At 40.9% G+C, this 23,905-nt stretch overlaps 1 protein-coding gene across 1 annotated transcript in view; it reads left to right on the forward strand.

Moving 5' to 3' along the window:
* The window catches only part of zfhx4 (zinc finger homeobox 4), a 78,423-nt gene that overhangs the window by 39,535 nt on the left and 14,983 nt on the right, over nt 1-23,905 (forward strand). The window contains 1 exon segment of the mRNA XM_058764887.1: nt 21,776-21,892. Coding sequence (XP_058620870.1) covers nt 21,776-21,892 — 117 coding nt within the window.

Raw genomic sequence — 23,905 nt, forward strand, 5'->3', positions numbered from 1 at the left:
AATCTCTGTTCCCCAAAGTGTCCTGTTTATATATGAACTCCAGAACCAGATGGGATTAAGCAGAGAACCATATGTGAAACTTCAGCTCCAAAACTACCCATATTGGAAATAAACGAGTGTGTTTTACATTTGGCATTAATTATATCTGGATCAAAGGTGCTTCGGAGTCGGGGTGTACCAAAGGACCAGTAAGATAAATCATTATTTTGCTTTTAGACAGACAACCTACCTCTGTTGCACACACACATGCATAGCCTCACTTCTCTAACCTTCTGTCTTTGCATGTAAATATATTGATGTTAACATTATTTGTGCTTAAAGAACCAGAAAAACAACATTTGTATCCCACAGACTGCTTTTTTTTTGGACCGCTGCTAGTAAACACCATATCATGTGTATTTCTTTACAGCATATTCAAATTCAAATGTTATTCCCAAGTCTCACCTTTCCCTCCTAGTGTTTCCAGCTGTAGCTCATAGCTTTTATATTTACCCCAGTCCTTCAGAACGGCGCTAATGTGTATAAACTAACAGACTCATTCAGAATTTATGCTTGCCGTTTAACGACTGTAGTTTTTTTTCCACTTGTACAAACGTCAGACCAAGCAGACAAGGTGGGCGGACTGCAGACAGAGTACATTACGGAAAAGATAAACCCTTTGTCGTTGTTTTTTGGTGCTCTAGGCAGACTCTAGAGCAGCTAATGTTTTGATTATACACAACTACACTTGGTTCAGTTAAAGAGTAGCTAGCTTTAATAGGTTCGGGCCTCAAGCTCAGCGCGTAGGGAGTGTTAGAGGGTGCCGTTGAACTTTTTTTTACAGCTCCAGATCTTAGTAGGAGAGAGATTATTCAGGTAGTTTAACCCCGTAATCCTAATGTTTGAAGTGCTTTCAAACAGGCCCAACACTGGCGAGGTTAAGGAAATGGATCGCTGGCACCAGATAAATCGCAACTTATTTTTGTTAATTGTTCCAGCTGGCAAGAGTAAGCGGTAAATAAATAAATAAAAAGTTATCCAAATGCCGGCGCAGAAGGGAGGGGAGGATAAATTGGCAGGGCCGGGGGAGTCTGCCCTCCCTGTGACACAGTGCCCACTGCGTTCTCAGGACCGGGCCGGGTGCCTGCGTGTATGTGATGGTAATAATTTGTGTCTCTGCTCCAGAGAAAAGGTCCTGGAGTAAGCAACATTTCAGCCCTCGCTGAATTACAGCTCTATGTTAAAGGGGGCCGGTAGGTTTTCGTGGGTATAACTCCTTAGTTTAGCATTTTCTGGTCATTAGTCAGTTTCATGAAGAGAGGGAGAGAAGAAAAAAAAAAGATTTATTTAACTGCTGACCTGTATCTTTCTTTTAAAAGCAGCTCTGTGGAAACTCGCCAAATAATTATAAAACCATTTGGGAATAAAGGTTAGAATGCCATTGACTTCATGTACATGTGAATGGATTTCGTTAAACAATTTTGATGCCATTTTTAAGACGTAATTAAGGGGAGATTTTGTGGCGCTTACGGTGGTTAAATAAAGGAGAAATGCATTAGTGCCAAAAGCCACACTCAGCAAACTACAGCCATGCCTTAGCACGAGGACCATATATCCGACTGCTTATTGTTTAATTAGACTACAAAAGCATGCCGAAAAGGGTTTGCGCTGCAGAAATTTACCAGCGTTGTTTTTGTTGATAAACGCAAAGCATTAAAACATGGCCTTGCACACAGTTTAGACTTGCTTTTCGTACGTCAGGGAGACAAGTCGTATATTCCGGTCTTAGTGGCGCGATTGCTGTGGTGCGTGATAATGAATCCGACCTCTATGGGCCCAACGTGCTAAATTAGCCAAACGAGACCAAGTATGGCAGATCTCTCGCAGTGCACTATCAGTAATAGACCCTCCTAAAGAGACTATATGAGCCCATCCTCCCTGAGAATCAGACTGCCAAGTCTCCCAGGGTGACTGTAATTCCCTGCGCTCGGGACCCAGAAGGCTCATCATTTACACAAGGTAAACATCATGAAGCTGAGAATTTGGAAAGGCAGTGGGGTTGTGTGGTTAAGCATGTTTTTGAAGTGGCGCCCCTCATTTGTAAATCACAGCGCAGCGTATATGTGGCCCCTGCAAACTCATATTTTACACAGATGTGCGATACGTAAGAACGTGCGAAACGCGACAGGGTTTTGTTTATTAGCTTCTAAATTATATTTACATAGATGATTTCCGTTCTGGAATAACTACTGCTTGGAATTTTCTCATAAAGCCAAATCGATAGCTTAAGTAAGGTTATTTGTATTAATATTTTATCTATTGCGTTATATTATGTGATATTTCTATATAAATATTTAACACATTCATATTTGTGATAAAAAGGTTAAATAACAGCAACAATGTCTTTGTGTGTGTGTGCGCACGTGTGTGTGTTCACATGTAGTTTAGCCCTTAAAGAAAGACAAAAGAAGAAAGCACTATAATTGCGTGCGTGTGGAGTGGGACCTATTTCTCTGCCTTGTAGCTTGGCCTGTAAAACGCCTGATGGGCTTGTTGATGCATAAAGGGCTTTTTTGCATCCTTGGGTTGCTTCTCCATTTTGTCGTGGCTCTCGGAGAGGAGATGGGATCTTATGGAGGTAATTATTTCTGAGAGTCTCCCCCGCCACACTTACCCCCCCTCCTTCCATGTGTATTAAAACTAGGCAAGAAGAAGAGACCTTTGTCTGGCAGGGGCTTAAACAAAAGGCCTAGCTGACTTTGGAGATGAACACGTCTTTAAATGCTGCTGCCGGATGGGAGCTGAGAGAGCCCGCATGTCCCACTCTTTTGTTTCTTCTGAGTGATAATGCTTCAGGAGGTTTGCAACCAGGGCCAAATTACCACCAATGCAGTGAGAACCATTTTCATGACAGCTGTAGGCCAACAACATGCACTAATGGACATGCCCTCTGTCTCTTTCTGGTATAGATTGGCATAAAAAAAAAGAAAGAAAGAAAGACGTGTTTTGTTTTAGCCTGACGCAAGCGTGTATATGAAGAGGACTGCATGCTTTGTTCGGTTACACTCTGAATGCGATCCTCAAAGCTGCTCTTTGTTTTTCCCTGTGGTCGCATTCTCATCCGCCTGCATTTCAGCGCCATGACAAGATATTTTAACAGTTTAGGTTATTTTGTTTTCTACTTTGAGGGCACACAAGCAATTATAACAGTTACTTTTCAAGATCGCATCCCTAGACAGTGTTTCCAGGGTTTGTGGCCATAATTTGTAGCCATTACATAAACTGAAATGGGAAAGCAGTGAAGTGAAAGATATGACATACAGCCAAATCGGTCTCATCATTCTGTTAGCCATGGGTGATGTACTAATGCAAGGCCATCCATTTTCCCTTTGATTCCTTACACAAAGCAGGAGGCGCAGAGGCGGCCACATTCCACTGTGATTAGACGGAGACGGACCAGGCTGCAGGAACACAAGCCTGCAGTGTTTTTTCACTCTCCTGCTATCGTACCTGAGGAAAGTTTTATAAAAAACAAATCCCAAAAAGATAGAACAACAGCAGATCAGTGAGATTATCAGTCATGTTTGTAAAAATTACCAAGTTTTTGGTGTTAAAATCATTTCTACAGTAAGCATTGCCATCGCAGTGATTGCAAAGAAATGCTTTTTCACAGAAAATAGGCCATCCCTTGTGAAACACGATCTTCACCAAGAGAGGCTTTTTGTTGATGGACATAAATTGTCTCAGGAGATCCATAGCCCGACCCCGAGTTTATATTGCAGTATCATTAAATGGAGACAATACGCGTTGCTCGAATCCTTTTTTTTTTCTTGTCATAATAAGTCAGTTATGCGTATGTGTGTTATTATTTTTGCAAAGAGCAGTGATTTTACCAGAAAAGCTCAAAACCATTTTTCAGATGGCAGGCACTCAAGATTGAGTCATTTCTGAATAATTCCGTCCAATGCTATCATAATTATTCTGCGGTTTCTGCGTGCAGAAAGTCCAAAATTATTTTCGAAAATAGCCAGTTAGTGCTTTTGAAAAGACATGTTTTAGAACCAGCGTCCCCGGTTGTTTTTCTTTCAATGAGATCCTCCTTCGGAAAGGAGTGATACAAAAGCTAAATTGTTACCTCATGTTTTCACAGGCTGTTGTGGCCACTGACAGTTAAAATTAGCAGAAATTGCAATGATTATTTGCATTAACATACCTGACTTTAAACCATTACGCTTACTTAAAGTCCGAGGGACGTATTCTTTGCATACAAATGTATTATTTCACACCATAGGGACTTTTTTATTTATTTCGTTAGTGGCCGTGACAGGTAGTAAACATCCAGGAATGTGATACCTTTAGAAAAGCATGACAGTTTCGATTTACATACGCTTGAAAAAGTAGGCCCTCTTTTGTTCTTGCGAACAATGCTAATAAGCCCCGCATAGTGAGCAGGCAACTAAAGGGGCCGTGTTTTAGTAAATGTACAGTACACATGACCGCTAAAGGTGTTAGCTGACAGCCTACGGAGACTTGATCTGGTCTTAATTCAAACAGGGAGAGGAAAATTGCTCCATGGCTTCCTCATTGTGTGGTGACTCCACTGACACTAACCATAGGAGATAGTACAATGCTCTCTGTCACAGGGCATTAGGGGAAACAAGGCATTGTCAAAGCTTGGAGGACGTCACAAAGACAGGCAGCATAGAGCGCTGATAAAGCAGCAATTAACTAATTGCCTCAAGCAGTACAACAGCAGACTAGTGTTATTATTAATGTGTGATAATACGGATGGATCTCTCACACGCGAATACTTCCACTGGGTTACACTTGTGATGAGACTGCAATAGTGTGACGTGTGTGGCTGCAAGTCCAACACCCTTGTCATTAGCTATCATCTCCGAGAGAGCGCTGGGCCCTGAATCCCTTCACTTCTGATTAGACGGCAGGCCATTGATGACTGAGGCGTCCAGGTGTCAGGGTAAAGTTAGTGACCCCGTCCTCCCCACTGCATCTTGCCTGCAAGTAATTAGTCCTGACTCCAACCATCACCCCTCCAACCATCAGCCCTCTGTTTCTCTCTCTCCTCCCCCCTCCATCTCTCGCTGTCTCTCTGACCTTGCATCCATTCTCTTAATCACATGATAAAATCATGTGTGGGATGTGTGTAAAAAGTGACAGTACACACATTAATTTTGTCTGTGTATATTGTAAGTAATTTTTTAACGTATTTGAAAAGTCTCACCAAGGTTGCATTTAAAACAGTAATATTTTGAAATATAATTTAAAATCACAGCTTTCTATTGTAAAATATTTTAAAATGACATTTATTCCTGAGATGGCAAAGCTGAATTTTCAGCAGCCTTTACTCCAGTCTTCAGTGTCACACGCTTCTTCAGAAATCATTCCAATATGCTGATTTGGTGATCAAACTTTTTATTTTTATTTATTTTTATTTTTTGTATCAATGTTAAAAACTGTTGTGCATCTGAATTTTTTTTTTTTTTTTGAAGCAGTGATACATTTTTATCAGGATTCTTTGATCAATAAAACATTTAATAGAACAGTGTTTATTTTAAATACAGATATTTTGTAGCATTAGAAAAATAAATCTTACTCACTGCAAAGTTTTGAATGATAGTATATATAATAATGAACATGTGAACATAATGAATAATACAGCATTTATTTTTGGTTAATGTTATTTTCAGAATTCATAAATTTTATTTAAAACCTTTTCTAATATAAATTCATTATACAACAGAAATAAATAAATCACTGTATAATTAGCAATCATTTATTAACTCTGAGCATGGTTTATTTTTAAATGAACCTAGATTAATAAATGCAGTAAATAATGCTGTTCATTTTTAGGTCATGGTACCTAATGCATTCTCTAATGTGCATATATATACTTACGCTCACTGTTTTATTAACAGATTCATTTTCAGTCTCTTAGGTTTAGTGTAGATGGTGCATTGGTCTGTTTATCATATTCTCTCTCTTCTGCTCCCTGTCTCATTCTCTGATAGAGACTGCCTTCCTTGTTTCCCCCTTTCCTTTTCCCCATCCACCTCATCCATCACAACAAAGTATGGAATTGATAGGCGGTATTGATTATCCATAGCAGTGCCTAATCGTGGCTAACCGTAGGAAGCTTTGCAGATTTAGTCAGCGTCGGCCAGGGCCAGTGATAATGCAGCTGGGAATTTAGACTTAATGCTGTCATCATGTTCTCTTACAGCGACTGACCACCGTGTGTTAGACAGCATCCCCTCCGGACCAAGGAAATGACTTAAGGACAACTTGAAACGCCATTCGCAATGCATTTAACTCCTGTAATGTGACACATTACCTGAACGTTCAGGTGGGAAATACTGTGAGTTAGGAATGGATTTCTTGGTTAATATTATTTTTGTTTCTTCCTTCATAGCTTTGGTTACATTGGCAGGAAAAGAAAAGGTGGAGAAACATTTTTTTCCCTTTTTAAATAATGCAATAAACTATGTGAAAGATAACCGAGGTGTTTATTAAGAAAGTAAATAGGCTCAATTTTTTCACATTGTATTGAATGTTAGTTCTTAATATGTTCACAGCAACACAACAGGAATATTCAAACACGTCCGTTTCAATCCAATTGCATAAATGCAAACGCTCACATTAGGCTGCTTTTTCCCATCTTTTTTTCCCCATGTCTGCTTCCTGCACTGATGAGTAACTCTATTTAATAGGCTGCCATTATGCAGGCAGATTGGGAAGTTGACTGGGAAGTGCTCCTAGCTATTGCTGCATTTGAACCCTGTTAATATATGCAAATTAAAAGGAGTCGGGCCTCGGGATTGGTCCTGTTTTAAATAAAACGCGAATCTGATCAAGGCAATCTGCAGATGGGGTGTTATCAGAGGGAGCCGGAGCAGCGGTTGATGATTCCTCGCCTGTATCTCTCTCTTCCATCATACTGCACTGCATTAAAGAGACATGATTCATCAAGCACAGGCACTAGTATTTTATGAAATTTCGCTCTCTAGGGCAAAGGCTTTTTTCCTTAATCAGAAGACAGTGGGCTTGCTTAAGTAGAGTGCTCTACTCCGTGGTCATGCTGGATTTTCATTTAATTTGTTTGTGTGAAGGGGGGCATCCAGGGCAGGTGTGTATGAGCGTGTGTGTTCCCCATTATGTTTTACGGTGCATAAACTTTATGCACGCACCTGTCAGCGGACGTATCAACGGTGGAGTTTACTCTTAAATAGGAGGAGCAGCTATTATTTCCGATGGGAATTTAATGCCGTACGTACCCTTAGGAGACTCGCAGAAGCGACCATAGGTAGCGTTAAGTACTGTCATTGAGGCGAAGGCCTGTTGATTGTTCATTGACTGTGTCTAGGTGTGCTGGAGTGCTTCTGTGTCATTTGCATAATACATGGGCCAAAAAACCCTGATGATTTCGAGCTCATTTATAGCTCTTCAGCCCTCACAATTACAACCAAGGATACCTGAAACAAGCATCCCCTTCAGGGCTCGACCAGCTCCTTTGTGTGCAAGCGTAGGGGTTAAAACGGCAGAAAAATGTGGGTATTTTTCTTCCATTAGCCGCTGCTAAGGAATATCTTCTTCTGTGGACACCCTCTCACAAACCAATTAACTCGGTCTGAATAATTCATCATTCAAGGGGCGACCGTGGTCCAAAAAGGAACAAACTGATAATAAGATCCAGATCCCAGTATGCACGGTGAAGTAGGACAGCGCAGACACCTCCAAACCTTCAGTATGCATGATGGATCCGTGCCACAGAAGGTCATTTTCATCTCTCTCTGTCTCATTGTCACATGCTTGTGTTTCTGATAATGCCACATACCGTACACACTGATTCTCTCCGCTATAATACACCTCATGCCTCTGTCAGCTTGCTTTCCCATGACCTGCTCCAGAGATCGGCACAATACAGTCACTTCATCAAGGCTTCCTCTCCACCACCACTGCTTACAGCTACAGCTCCGCTCTTAGAATCTTACCATTCTTCCCAGAAACTATTCGCTTATGACTTAATTAGTCATAATTTTGAATGAACAAGGAGTCAGGTGATCGGGGCGAGAAAGGAGATGGAGGGATGAGAAAATGGGTGGATTGATGTGTCGTGAGACTGTCTGACATTCCTGTGTGAAAGGATCATCTAACAGCTGAAGCTCGTAATCCAGCCCTGTTGATAGAAAGACATCTCTCGGACCCCCTGGCCATGTTCGAGAAGAACTGTCCGAAAGGCCCCATGAAATCGCTCAGCGACATCCTGTATTACGGTATTTCCTATTGAAACAGGAAGTTTGTGTGGCACATGTGGTATTGAATAACTTCTTTTATTTTATTTTTATTTTTTTATAATAACGTCTACATCACATCCCTGAACTATGATTTGCTAGTTGGTTTCAGGTTTTTTGTTAGTCTTCGGTTAGCAAGCCAACAGCTTAGCCTGCTACCTTTATAATAGCACAGAATGGCCAAGAAAGGCTACTTTTGGTTAGCTATAACAATTTATTATGATAAGTTGACATTATGACATAGCATCATGAATATTTCGGTCTGTTTTCCTTGAAGAGTTTGGAAACATTATTTTTTAAATCTTTTTTTTATTTATTTTTTATGAGGTCTTTAAAAGATTCTGACCATCGTCCTCATTTCCTCCATGTTTCTTTCTTCCTCCTCTCCTCTTGCCCCACCCTACTGGAAAAGCCATTAAGGCGTTGTCTCAAGCTTGTCAGATCATGGCCAGGCAGAGGGGAAATATTCCATCTGAGCGGCACACTGTCTTCAAGTGCTGCAATTAAGAGTGTCAGCATGCGGCCACGGTCCTGTCTGACTGTGAGGGGACGGGGGGGTCGTCAGGCCCGTGTGACCGAACACACACATGGCTGGAAGCGAGCAACCCTGCCCTCCCCGATACGACACCGCCGCTCTGTTTGATAAAGGAAAACAGACGATTTGTGCAGAAACTCCAGCGAGTGCAGAGCCAATGAGACACTCTTGTGGGTCAAGTGCTGCATTTGCATTTTGATGGGATGTTATCGAGTAATTAATGCACTAGTCAGAATGTATTACCCCAGGAGTGAATTGAAAGGTTCATTACCAAATCGCCCTCACTCCAGGAATAGGTATTTCTCCAGGCGTTTGCCTCTGACATGTTGTTCTTCTCTCCCTCTCTCTCTCTTTCTGTCTCATCGTGGCAGGCTGTAGAGGTGAACAGTGGCTCTTAATAAGGGCATTCACTTTGGAGAGCGCTCGTCATAGTAAATGTACACATCAGGGCCTTGCCTCCTTGTCACTTTAATTGCTTCTGGAGGTTCTTAACAGGCCAATCTTCATCAGCCCAGGCCATGTTATGAATAACACGGGCATCGGAGGAATTCATGCTTAATAAAAGGGACCCAATTTATAAAAATGGAGTGCATTGTTTACAAAGCACACACTGAGAACTCTCCACTTTACGATTTTCCATTAGAAAAAGATGAAAATGGGCTGGTTATTGCCAACTATGTCACAATACAAATATATCATTATGTAGAAATATTAAATATTACTAGTATTATTAAAATTGAGATATTATAGAATTCTATGAGTTATAGAAATATCTATATAGAAACATAGAATGCCATGGCAATAACTGATAAATAGCTAATATTAAAATTAATTGCTATTTTGTGTAAATATATGGAATTAAATAATTAAAATAATTTTTTGAAAGTGTATTTAGGCAATTCAAATTATAAAAATATTTGTTAAGAATTCAATTTAACAGGTTCTACTTTTTTAAATAATTAAATTATCAGTGTTTTATGGAAACCTAAATCTAGAATATATCAGCCTATTCTTAAAAAAAAAAAAAAAAAATGATATACTGTACCCCAAGATATACTGTGATTCCAGTCTTAATGTATAATGCATGATGTTTATGTACTACAGCAGAGCTTGTGATAGCTCAAAGTACATTGCAACTGAATATACTTTACAGCCGGGCGTATACTACCACCTAGTGTGTATTACAGCTGAATGTATACCATTACTATAGTATATAATACACCTAATTTCTCTCTAGCCTCACTTATTTGGCCCCCCTCTCTCTCTGCTGCCAAAACCAGCAGCGTACAGAGGGAAATTTGAGTGTGCTATGAGATTAAAGGCTGAAATCAGGGCCTTGTGAGCAATCATCAATTCCCAAGAACATTCTTTCATCTTCCATTCTTCCACCCTAATGCTAACGGTTTCATGTCACAACATTGTTGTTGCTTTTATCATCCTATAATAACTCTCCTGCAAAAAAACGGGAGGGAGATTGGAAGAAAAAGAGGCTAAGAGAGGCCTGTTCATTCTCTGCCATCACTGTAAATTTACACAAGGCCCTTTCGCTGTCACTGGAGCAGTTCCTCTCATATTAGCGGTCTTGTCTTTGGCCTGGTCTTAAACCCAGATATATTCCACCAAGACATTTATAGCCATTGTTCTGTTTTCCATAATGAAATCAAGCATTGTTTCCTGCCTCACATGTTATTTTGAGCTTAATAGCCTCAGCGGGTGTGAGTGTGGTGTCTCTGATTTGTGCGTTGGGGACAAAATGGCGACCTGGTAGGCTCGCAAATCCCTGTCTTCCATCATCCGGCTTGTCCGTCAGCAGGGCATCAACGGCACCAAACTGCAACCCATCTCCCGGCCCATCAGCAGGTCTCACACGCCAGTGAATTCAAGCCTTTTGTTCCCACTTGGGCTGATAGGAATGAGGAGGTAGACCACGGAAAAGCAGAGCAATTTTCTGCTATTTAAGCTTGGAGAGATGGCGCTCCTTGGGTAGCGTGTGTGTGTGTGTGTAGAGGCGTTTGGAGGGGAATGAGTTTGTATGGAGTCACTGGATGAGATTTTTTAGATTTAGGCATGCATGGAATTGGGGGTGAGATAATCGAGGATCTGAAATTGAAACCTGTCGGCTAGCGATGCCATCCTTTACCCCAACACCACACACACACACGCAAATCTCAAACCAGTCTGCCTTTGCATTCATATGTGATTCTCAATGAAAAGCGCTTTTTATACTACACAAAACAAAGAAATTTCCCAAAACCGTTTTAGACTTTGTCCACCTTCCCAATTCTCAATATATGCAACCTATACTAGGTTACTGCACACTATATAGTCCTTGCTAGAAGCATTGAGACACACTCATAGAAACTGATGTTTAATTGCCTTAAAAACAATGGCAGAGTTAATTACCTAAAAATGAGAGAAAAAGACAAACATATGCAGTGCCGTCTTCCCTGTAGCTATGTCAACAAAGCCGCTAAGAGAGCTCCTTATGAAGTATGTCATGTTGTATTATTTTAATTACTGTTTGTCAGTGTAATTTTGCTTAAACTTGTTTTTTTTCTTTTACCCCAGGTTATAAAATGTTATATGGGTGCTCATTATTAATCTAATTTATTTGCTCGTCAAGCAAGCCATGTGACGACCGACTTCCTGCCTCCAATGACAATTGCAAACAGTAGCCTTCTTTTAAAGGTATAATCACCCATCTCTTCTAATTAGGGGAAGAATGTGCACTAGATACAAAGGGCTCTGTGAGGATGCAGCCCCGAGCAAGTGATAACTCCCATGCCTCACTGCAGCCTGATCTGGGATCGGCTTTTGGAGGCGGTATCTGACATTAGATTAAGGGAGGTTATTTGTGGAGGGGGAGTTACTCAGGTTACATTCCTTTAAGGGAAGTGGCTGGCCGGCTGGCACCCTGTCTTCATTTCACAGGCTGGTAAAGTGAGCAAGGCCCTCTCGTATTATTCACCGGGGCAGGCTGATCGAAGCTCGGCTCGATAGCACTAAACCAGCTCATGCTCCAAAGATTTGTCTTACAAAACCTTGAAAACTGCTCTGAACATCCATACATTGATTTTTGTTGGCGGGGATCTCCGGGGCTTTCATGTAGAGGCAGGATCCATGCAGGGATGAGGAGAGGGCTTCCCCCTTCACCAGAGTGTGCCGGCAGAGCGGGGGGATTCCGTTTCAATAACCCGGCCGAAGGAATTAAAAACACACAGGGCTACTAGAGCCACAGCACCCTGTTATGCTGAAGCCTGCTAAACACACAAACACTTCAACACCTTTTATATCTAAAAATTGCATATGCAGTATTGTAGTAACTGCTGTAAAAAGCTTGCAAGACTGGAGAGAAGAAGAGAAACAAAAACTGAACTGCTGTGTGCCTGTTTTTGGACAAATGTAAGGCCACTCTTCTATCTAAGCAAATCTGTTTCCTATGGAAGTTTGTTTCCACCCCAGAGTTAAAACATTATGTCTTAATATATTGCTTATCTATTAAGTGTGACTTCTTCATATTTGTGACTTTATATCTCACAATTTAAATTTTGTCTCGCAATCTGGCTTTATATCTTGCGATTTGAATTTATATGTAACAATTTGAATTTATATCTCTCAAACTAATTTAACATCTTGCAATTTGAATTTATATACAACAAATTGAATTTATCTTTCTCGATCTGGCATAATATCTCACAATTTGAATTTACAGTATATCTTAAAATTTGAATTTGTATCTCTTGTATCTCTCTTGTAATCTGGCGTAATATATTATATATCTCACAATATGTCTTAATATTTCAAAGTTGTGACTTTTTACTCGTAATTGTGATTTTGTATCTCACAGTTGCACTGTGTATTCAAAATATCTCAGAGTATTATTTCTTATTTTAAATTTTATCTCACAATTTATCTCACAAAGGCCTACCTGTTTTTTTCCCCTCTGAGGTGGAAACAGGCTTTCATAATTTCCTTCATTCTCCCTTGTTCTCTCTCTCTTTTTGTCTCATTCTCCCGCTCCTTCAGTATTAATTCCTGTGCCTTTGATGTGATAAGGAAGTGTTAAATCAAAGTGAGTCCTAATTACATATCTTGGGACCGGCTGGTTGTAAGGCATTGTTCATACTGTTAGAAAGACGGGCGGCAGCGAGAGCGTGTGTAAGGGGAGGGCTCCACGTGTGTGTGCGCGTTTCTGGCTGGCAGCTGCCAGCATGCGTGCCACCTGCTATACATCTCTCCATTAGCATAATCACTCTCCGGCAAATGGCAATAATAGTGTCATGCACCTCTGTGTAATTGCTGCTGTCATAATATGTGCCTGACGATTGTGTTTCCTGACTCAACATGGAGGGAAGCAAAGATCTCTGGTGCCACATTCACACTGAAGTGCCTTTGATCCGAGGCCCAGGAAGGACATCCCTCTTTTATTCACTCGGAAGCACCTTATCAGATGCAAATCAGAGGTAACCACGGCTACTTTTTGTATCACAGAAGGTTATGGGTTTTGATCACTGGGATTATTACAACTAAACATGCACATGCTGGATTTGTGCTCTATACATTACACCAGTGTTTTAAAACAGGGGTGCCGCTCATATACCGTTCATGCTCATCGGAACAGCAAAGTCCACTCAAAAATCGAGCCGACAGGAAACATCTATGTAGTACAGTATTGTTTCTGTTTGCAATAGCCCTACTGTGCTGTAATATGGCATGGTATATGGGCAACTCTGGTAACGCTGCCCTCTCATTCATTGATCTGCTAACCGCTATGTTATGCTCACGTGTTCTGATAATAAAACTTTCTAGGACTAAACATTATTTGGATAATTGGTAAAAAGCAAAAAAACAAAACCTAAATCTCTTAATAGCCCTACTGTTAGATCTACCTGAAAAACTAAAAATCAATTTATTTCATTTGTATCATTATTTATTTGTGCTATCATTAGTCATTTGTTTATTTGTTCTTATTTTATTACTGACTGCTTGTCATTTTTTATTCAATTCAAAGTTTGAAATCAAGCTTTTCATGTAATCAAGAAATTACCCCACTGTAAAATCAAAAATACACAGAGTGAGCAAATATTTTGAGATAGCTAGTTATAAAGGTAATTAAACAATGTTTACAAATGAATATAAGCCTACATTAAAATCTGTCATATAAATTGGTCTCTTCATTAGAAATTAGCCTACCGATTGCCATCATTGATGGACAAAAAATGTAATAATATTAAAAATATCTGTATGACAGTATATTTTGCGGTTCTTCCCTTCTGTACCGAATATCTATATTTTTTAAGGTATCATATCGAAGTTAGAATTTCAAGTATTGTGACAAAATGAATTTTGTAGGGTGCCACAAATTTGTTAAAATCTCCAAAGCATGCCGTGGCTAAAAATAGGTTGGGAAACATTGCATTACACAATATAATCTTGCTTGTATATTTCCAGGCAAAACTAGTTATTAAAGAAGGCAGGAGATGGAAAAGACCTTCTCTGAGAAATTTCAGTCTTGTCCGACACTGATGTTTTACATAATTAGTCCACTCACATTTTCCTTTAAGGGACAGCTAAGGCAAGAAGATGAATAGCTAATGATCGCATAGGCCAGGGGCGGTGAAGTCCGAGTGTGAGTGACAGCCGCTGTAGCCATTGTGACGAGCTCAGACCCTAATTGGGCCGGAGTCTGTTGGAGAAGGAAAATGGAAGAATCGGAAAGGGAGGGACTGGGGGGTGAACGGCACAAACAGCAGACAAGCTAAATAGAAATTCTAATGGATTGCATGCTCGGCTTGCTGACACCTCATTGCACCTAACATTGCAATATTTTGCAAGGGTGGCAAAAATTATACATTTACTAAGATGACGCATGCATGTATTTTTCTCTCAGACAGGGTGCGGGTTGTGGTTAGCCACCCCATTGTTTGATGTATGGCAACGAAATCGGGCGCGTGTTTGTGTAATAGAAATGGATGGAGGTATCGTTTTGAACGTTTTGTTTCTTTTTCATTATTCATATATCCTTTACCTTTTTGACATTCTGACATTCAAGGACGCAGGCCTTCGTCTTGGATGGTGGATGATAAATTCTGAGCAATCCCTCCCCTAATCGTTCAGAGCAGGAGGAAAACACACTGCCTTTTTAAAGCATCTGTGTCTTAAACTGTCATTGATTAAATGTTAACTGATATACTCCAGTTGGCAATCTTGTTAGAGCTTCCAGTAGCCAAGATAGACAGTTTAGAGTCCTGGCTGATCAATATTACAGATAAAGATTTCATCCATCAATGAGCTCCCAAAACAAAAGGTGTCTGTTACCTGATTAGGCCGGCCAGAAAGTCTCTCCCCCTCCGGACTGCCGACGCAGCACGAGGAGTTCCATTCGATCGGCTACAAACATGGAGCCCATGTAATTACAGCGCCAAACAGTTCCGCAGATAACATGCCTTTGACTTAGCTCCGGATAAAGGTTAATCTCCCTCTGTCTGTCCGGCGAGATGGGTCTGGGCTTTATATATTTATTTAAGTCCTCCGCTAAGGCCAGAGCCAGGGGCTGTTAGCGTGGAGCCTGGGAGGAAAGAGTTAGAACCTCCTGCATACCAATGCCAGCGCAAATGACCAAATCGATGGCAGAATGGCCACTGCTGTTTAAGAGTATCAATAAATGTTCCCTTATTTCCTCCTCAATGGCTAAGTGTTGTAGTTAAAAGTCCAACAGATGTCTTAATTGAAAGTTAATTTTAAATCAATGCAGAAAGTCATTTAAATATTGATCGCGCTCTTTTGACTCAAATTGTACACGGACTGCCCGGGCCCGGCATAATTCGCCCATCGTTCCTCTTTTTTTAAAACAACTTTGTTCAAATTCAATCAATGAGCCACAATTAGTATGTTGTGAAACTGCCATTGACACTTCCTAAAGGCCCACAGGCAATTTCATTGTCTTTTCTGACGCAGAAACAGTGTCTCCTTAATTACAAAGTACGTTTATGGCGTTTTAATTGTGTTGGGTCATCGTAAAATTAAACAGAAGATCTCTCTAATGCAAAAACTTCATGTTCGAATGCCTTCCTGTCCTTTCATTTCAGGTTCAAGGCTATTAAAGAGACTTATGGGCCCCTGAAAGCAGGGCATCTGCTGTACTTCTGATTTTCTCTGTATCAGACAAATGGAGGCAAGAATGACAGGCGCTGGAAGGGGGAAAAAAATAGGGAGAGAGAGAGGGAACAGGGAATGTTGTCAGAGGCCTCTGTCTATCAGGGTAATCTTATTTATTTAAAGCATATGTCTGCTGGTACTCCTTTGTCAGGGTCTATTAGGGGGCAGTGCTGCCCATATGACATTGTTTAGCAAGTAATGAAATGGACATTTTTTGCATGTTTTTATAGAGTTGGAAGGGAGTGCACGGACTCATTCATTTCCCTCGATGGATGCCATCTCCTAGCCATCGCCGGAGATCGAGCTACACGGCTATTGTCAGGCCCGTTTCCATTCAGAAATTTGGCCCGAGATTTTGTCTAATTAGATGTGGCCACGGAGAACTTCGTTTCTATCCTGTAGGAATTTGCCAAACGTTAGCATGGCCACTGTAACCCGTAAATGACCCCTGTTTTGATCGATCATAATAACTTGCTTATGGAATTTGCTATTGTAGTCAGTTTTGGTACTTTCCAGTCCATGTTTTTCCCTCTGTCTTTTCTTTTCGAAGGATGATGCAGCTCTCTGTGTATATTTGAAAAATCTGCATGCGCGCCAGACCGCCTTTTCAGTCGTCTGTGTCTCCTTGCTATGCGGTCAGGGGTTTGGCTGAGGCTTTCTGGGTTTCCAGAGCAGACCTGCACAGGGGTGACAGATAGGTCTTATTTGTCTGATAGAGTTGAGCAAGAAAATAGATCTAGAGCTGGTTACTTCATTAGGTTCTCTCATTGATTGAACCTCCTGCTGAAGTGATGCTGCAGCCTCCTCTGATAACTGCTGGTAATAGAACAAAATGAATTCTTATCACAGAGATTGGAAAGGCCATTAACCCTGGCCCCCAGTGCTTTTCAGACGTCACAGACAGGAAGCCGTGCGGTGCGCGGGAGGAAAAAAAAAGCGCCATGCTCCGTCTGAGCCGAGGTCATGTTGGCGGCCGTGTGTGAAATTTCCAGCCCTTTTGGCTCCTGTGTAGATGAAACGGCTACCCGGGCAGATGTTTATAATCATGTCTTGAATAAATATTGGATGGAGAATAATAAAAAAAGGAGAGAGAGTGAGAGAGAAAGGAGCAAGGAGGGAGTGGGGAGAATGAAACGAGGAGGAATCTTTTTATATTATTTTCAAATACTAAAGTAAGCCCGGCCGCGGTGCCTCCTTTCTCCGGATGCCTCAGGTGATCCGAATGGCACGGACACAAAAAGCCTTTTTGTGTACGATGCAGGTGTTTGGGGTTTGTCTGTAGAAACCTTTGAAGATGCATTCTTTAAAAGATTTAATGCTAGTTATTTGGAACCATTAATATCCCTTATGCAGGCGAGTGCAGAAATGAAGGGGGAAATTTGTGTTGGTGCAGCAGAAGCAGAAGCTTTAATCTTCATCATGTTTATTCATTTGATGGAGGTGATTAATGGTTTTGAGTGCATCATACATCACAGAGGAGCTGGTAGCATAGGAAAACTTTCTTGGATGAAAGTAACTGACAGCAACAAAAGACATTTTCTGATTGCTAATACATAAGGTGTACTGTAGTGGAAGTGTGCTTGTCTCAGAGAAAAGCCATTGATAGTGCAATGAAGTATTTAAGTATTTAGTAAAAAATTCTATATAAAATATTCTATGCATTATTAGCAAACAAGTGCCAAAGGACCACTATGATACATGGTTGCTTGATGTTCTTACAACTGGGCTGTTTGCAGTGAAATTCAAGAAAAAGGAATCAGGATTTTAAAAAGTGAAATACTGTAAAATATTAGAAAAGAAAATTTTTCACCAATTATCACAAAACCTTTTGGTTAATACACAATCTACTTGGACGTCTCCACGGGTCCCTGCAGCAACTGTGTGAATATGCAGAGCAGCTTTCTTGTGTCTCCCAGCAGCAGCAGCAGCGCCGTGAAGGGAAACGGGCCCGCTCTCCGCGTGGATGTTTAGTATTTTAGACATGGTACATTAACGGCATCTGGTTAAGATCTAAATGCTTGTTAAATACACTGAAATTTGGAAAAAGAAGGGAGCAAGAAAAAAGATTTGAGTAGGGGGGGACGGTGGATCAACAAGTCGGTAAAGCTTATTATCCTGAAAGTATTACAACTGGCCCTTAACAAAGTAGTACAGGGTTTCAAGTTTCAAAGATTCCTTTAAAACGGAGCGGCTCAAATGAAAACCATGGGGGGAAAGAATGTGACATCATGAAAACCGTGGGCAGCTCAGAGCCAACCTGTGGTGTGCTGGGAAATTAGTGTTCCTTACACCTCAACAAGACGAGACAGTCCAGAAATCATAATTACAACCAGATTGCTATTTCACAAACGCTGAGATCAGTAAAATTATAAGAAATGACAATCATATGAAGAACTGTTTTTATTATTATTATGAATAATAATAGTTTCATAGTTTAAAATTAATAGTTTAGTATTATTAATTAAAAATTACAAAATTGAAAACGTTTTCATTAAAAATATATATAAGTTTGCAAAAATACAGTCTGGTTGTAATTAGTTTTAAATATTGTATTTAAAGTAATGCTACCATTTATGATAGTCTAGCTTCACTAAGTTCTTTGTTATTCTTTGTTGAGAACCATAAATAAATAGTGAGTCTAAGGTGGAGGTGGGGGACACATTTTAATGAGCACAATCATTTTTGGGGTATCCACGGTTGTGTACGGTGGGTGTCTCTTTTACTGGCCGGATAATGACCGGACTGAGGTGTTATAGTCCCCAAGAGGAGAGAGAGGGAGCAGCCTGCCCTCCACGTCCATCATTACGCTCTCTCTATACCGGACAGGCCTGGCGCTTTAATGAAAAGAAAGTGTCGGCCGTCATATTTATACATTTCCATGGGTTCCTTTTTTTCTTCTTTTTGTAGGTATGGTAGTTGTGTAACGGGAACCGGTGCATTTTGATGAGGCCAAAACACAGCATTGCTTTAATTGCGACGCCTTCTTGACCCCGGTCTCCCTCCAGCGTGCCGATCATCCCACATCAGAGCAGGTCTCACGGGAGACTGGCGAACAGAGAGCCGTCGGAGATGTGTGGTTGATGTGTTTGCGGGTTTCGCTTGAAAGGGATGGCGGGGGCAGTAAAAGTTGTCTATGGCTCTGCTGTTTGCGATTAAGTTTGATGGGCAGAAAGTCTGCCGAACCCCCCTCGCACCCCTCCAATGCTGCTGACACGCTGCCTCTGTAAAGCATTCAGATTACTCAAACTGTTGCCAGGGTCAGGCGCGGGGCAGACACCGCTATGATGTATAGGAAAGCATGTCTGGGAGTTTCTCTTGCTCTTGAAATGCATACCAGAAAAACTGCAGAACACCCTGCTAAAAGACGAGGGAGAGAGAGAAGGACAGTGGAAGGAACGAGAGAAAAAAATGCCGTCTGATGAGACCCAGATGATAGCGACCCATCCTTTTCTTCCCTTATTCCTTCTGTTACTACCTTCATAATTCGCCCTTTTCTTTTTCGTGACACTCCATGTTTTATTAATGCATTCCACGATCGCCTTAAAAATTTGATGCCCCCTCGAGGTAGAGGCGCTCACTAGCACTTTGACACTTCATTTCCCAGCTAGGGGGACTGGGTCAGTAAATCTAGCCGACTGAAGAGAGCGCCTCACGCTGAGGACGAGTGCTGCAGGAGGGAGGAGGAGAGGGGGCGAGAGAAGGGGGAGGTGCCACAGCCTGGCCCCTGTACCCTTAGGGTGTGACATTGTGCTGTGGTGTTTGTGTATGAGCGTGTGTGTGTGTTTGTGTGTCTCTTTTATTAACCGACCTGAAATCTGGTCATGATCACAGACATCCAGCTGGTCCTAACCCCCATCTGCCTACTGAAGCAGAGCACTCTCTCTCTCTGATTAGCCCTCTGTCCTGACACTGGCTTAAGCTCCGTCCAGAGCCCCTTTGCCCCACAATGCCGCCTTCCCCCACTACACTCACCCCCAGTCCTGCAAAAGAAAGGAAGTGAGGCACAGAGAGCGAGAGACATACTTCATGCAATGAAATGTATACATTTGAAGTGTAGCTTAGCGGTTTGTTAAGTTAAATTGTTTTAATGGCAGTATTTTTAATATTATTTTATTTACTTATAATTTTGTAATTACACATCAAGAAAATTGTGGCTAAATAAATATATGTCTAATGCCTACAGTATTTGGGGCTATCAGTTCATTCAAATTGCAATCAAATTCACTGTATGATTATATTCAATTATGTCCAATATTTTCTAAAAACAAAATGACAGTATATTATATTGTGTCAGACAAAAACATTGAATAGACTACAATAAGTGTAGTTTTCATGTCATCTTTTTGAGGACGCATTTCTGCATAGTCATTTATATATATATATATATATATATATATAGAATTATTTATAATATTTTAGAATTTATTATAATTATTTGCAATATTAGTAGTAGTAGTAGTAGTAGTATATACATTTTACATTTTTTTTAATTATTAAAAAAAAAAAAAAAAAAAATCAGTATGTTCATGGAAAAGACACCACTGCGTTTTTTTTCCTAAAGCACAAACGCTGCAATTTATGCCATTTATTTTTGTAGAAATGCGGCATGTACATCTAAAGATACCCCCCAACTGTCTTACATACACACACACACACACACACACACACACACACAGACAGTGCCTTTGTTGCTGGATGTATTAGAGCACACCGTCACTGCATGTGCGCCAAAATAGCAATTTTTGCAGCCGGCTGCCAGCAGTGACAGGAGATATTTCATCCTGTTGTCAGAATATTATTAATAAAACATCAGGACTAGAGTGCAGCACAATTTTTCCTTTCAATCACTCCCAGCATCTGCCATGAAAATTTCATGCTGTATATAATTTCCACTTAATGTATTGCACTTAAAACGTCGGTGCCAGCGCCGTGTGGGGAGTTTTAAAGGGTTAATTATATCATGTATCTGCAGAGTCGGGGCCCCTCTGCTTACCAAACAATGACTTGAGTGATTGTATGCAAATATACCGGTGACCTTTTTGCCTCCCCGTGGTCAATTTATATGGTTATTAAGGTTTTATAAAATGGATGAGCGCAGCACTTTGAACGCCATTTTCCTGCCTCATGTTGTCCTAATTTATTTCATTTCTCGCGGGGTCTTCCGAAATATGTTTATTTCTCCCCCTCTCTCTCACTTTCTGTTTCTCTCTGTGTCTCTCTCTCTTTCTTTCTTCCCCCGTCGTGTGCCGTGTGATGGAAGCTGCATGGGGTGGAGGGGGAAAGACAGGAGTGGTTATCTGGCATTACTCAGCCTGCTAAAAATTCATTAAAATGTGACATCAGCGCAGTGAGAGACAAATGCTCTCTGGATGAAAGGGAACAGTAGGCCTTTCAGGGATTAGAGGCGCACGGCCTCGACCTATCACCTAACAGCATAAACAGATTAATCCACTGGCAGTGCTGCAAAGATACACAGAATTATTAAACACGAGGGGGGGGGGGTTGAGCCTACAGAAAAATTTCCATGTAATCTGCCCCGTGCTAACAATCTGGAGAGGTGTGTGAAGAACATTCATATTTCAGAGTGTCCCAGGTTTAATGAAACCAGACGGACCCCCCCTGCACCAGTGTCTTGTGGTATATTTTGTATATACACACGCACACGCACACGCACACACACACACACACACACACACACACACACACACACACACACACACACGGCAGACGATTCAAAAGCAGTCGCCCTAACCTCTAGTGGGTAACCAAGTGCCCTTCCTGTGTTCAATTGTAGAAGAACCAGGTGAAGACAGCGAGGAATCCCCACGAGCCTCCTCATTGGCCGCGGCCGAGGACAAAGACTCGAGCAAGAGGGACGCCATAGAAGGCAACACAACAGAGAAGGACTCCAGTAAGACCTTTAGTTTTGGTCTTTTTTTTTTTCCCTGGTACCCTCTCTCCGGTGTCGCTTAGTCACTAACACACACTGCTCCTACTTGTTTTGCTCTTCTGTTCTCTTCCAATGGGGCTTTTCCTGCTAATAACAGCTGCATGTGTGGGTTGCATGTGAATGCTATCAGTAGCCTCCCGCTGACCCATTTTAATCATAGCCATCTGATGGCAGAGATGTGGATAAAGGCAAAGAATATTCCGCAGTGACCACCCAGATTATTTTTTTAATCAAATCAGTTTGTGCGCTTGTAATTTTTAAGCGCCTTTCATTAATCTTTGCTGTTCTTGCGATTCCTCTGATGACATATTAATTTTGTATAAGCATAGGATTAGATAGCGCTCAAGTGTATAGTTTTGTAACCTTTCTTTTTAATTCAAGCAACGCACCACCTATCAGAGCTCATTGTCCTCGAACTACAGATCTGCGTACACGTCTGACTGGTAGCACATTAGCAAGGGCAACAATCCTTACAAAACAGTGTTGTGTTGAGATCAGGAAACAGCCCCTGGAGCTAGCATCTGGCATCACTACCTAAGGCTCTGTTATATTTGATTTGCCAAATAAGAATTCATATGTGCTTTTTTATGTATGAGATGGAAATATATGGTCGAAATGAATATTACATTAGGCGTCTTTTCATGCACACCATACCTAGCTACATAATGTTGGGTTCAATGGAGCAGAGGAAATGCTGAAACAGGACAGATCCTATTAGTTTAGCCAGTCGTTTATCTTTTATCCATATAGCCATGACAGGCTTGTCTGAGGCAGCTCATACTCAATGCATTTACATGACCTATTACATGCGGCGTCATTTAACGCTGCGGTCGAGATGCCGATCCTATACTTAAACTAGCGTTCTTAAACCTTAATGTGAATATATGCATGCTAACTTTTGCATTGCAATGGTTTGTTTTGTTTTTTCAAGGCTGCAGTATTTAAATTTAAATTTGAAAATATCCGTCCCCAAATGGCTGTTGTTTTGTTTTTTTTCTAATCCATTACTTTGAGGAGAGGTCAGAATGGGCTGCTCTGTTGAACCCATATGTTAAATGTGTTTTTGGGCCAAAGGAATAAATCCCTAATGTGGGTTTGAATATAAAACACCAGGCTCCTGCATATTAAAGATTATACGTAGAGATATTCACAATATTCATCTTCACAGGCAGCATCTCTCAAAACAGCCCATTTACTTTGTCATTTTAATCTAGTGTCACTGTGGATTAATTATAATCCAAATTGCATTTTCCATGCAAATGTCTTAATCTGGATCAACTCCAGATTACTTTGTGCTCTGTTTAGATGTAGCATGGAAGCATGTCAGTGTGTTGGCTTTAGGGTAAAGGGATAATTCAGCAAACACAAGCAAAGATGAAAATTAGCTGTCATTATTGCTAAGAACATTTTCTGCATACCTGCTGTAAATTAGCAGGGAAATTAAATATTGTTTTCAAATCAGCTCCTTATGAAATTTAAAATAATGCTGCTGAATTAAATAAAATGCAAGACAGATCAAATTCTGCATATTTACCATTAGCATTTGCATGTTTCCAGCTCGGAAATGAGCATTTATTCAATTTCTGTCTTTCTAGATATTTGATTAAAATAAATTAAAAGTATTTGCATATTTCATTGAAGCCCTACAGCTATGATTTCTGTTACTGACTTAATCAATTCAGAGAGTCCTGTAGGATTTGCCAAATATGACATCCGTCGGTTTACGCCTTGTCTGAAGTGCGATGGCAAAGCTGATGGACTCAGATGCCTTATTTTTTGCGAGAACACAGAGAAAGCGAGGCTGATCTGTGCAAGCCGAGAATTTAGAGTGTGGTATTCAAATGTTATCTGCTGAACTGTGGGTCACACTAATGCGTAACCTTAACCTCTTGTCCTTGTAAATCACTAAAGTTCTCGGAGCGTCCCAGGGTCCTGCTTTATTTATTGCCCTGTCACCTCAGCCAGACTGGCTGG

The sequence above is a fragment of the Onychostoma macrolepis genome, chromosome 24, assembly GCF_012432095.1.
Source record: "Onychostoma macrolepis isolate SWU-2019 chromosome 24, ASM1243209v1, whole genome shotgun sequence".
Lineage (NCBI taxonomy): Eukaryota > Metazoa > Chordata > Actinopteri > Cypriniformes > Cyprinidae > Onychostoma > Onychostoma macrolepis.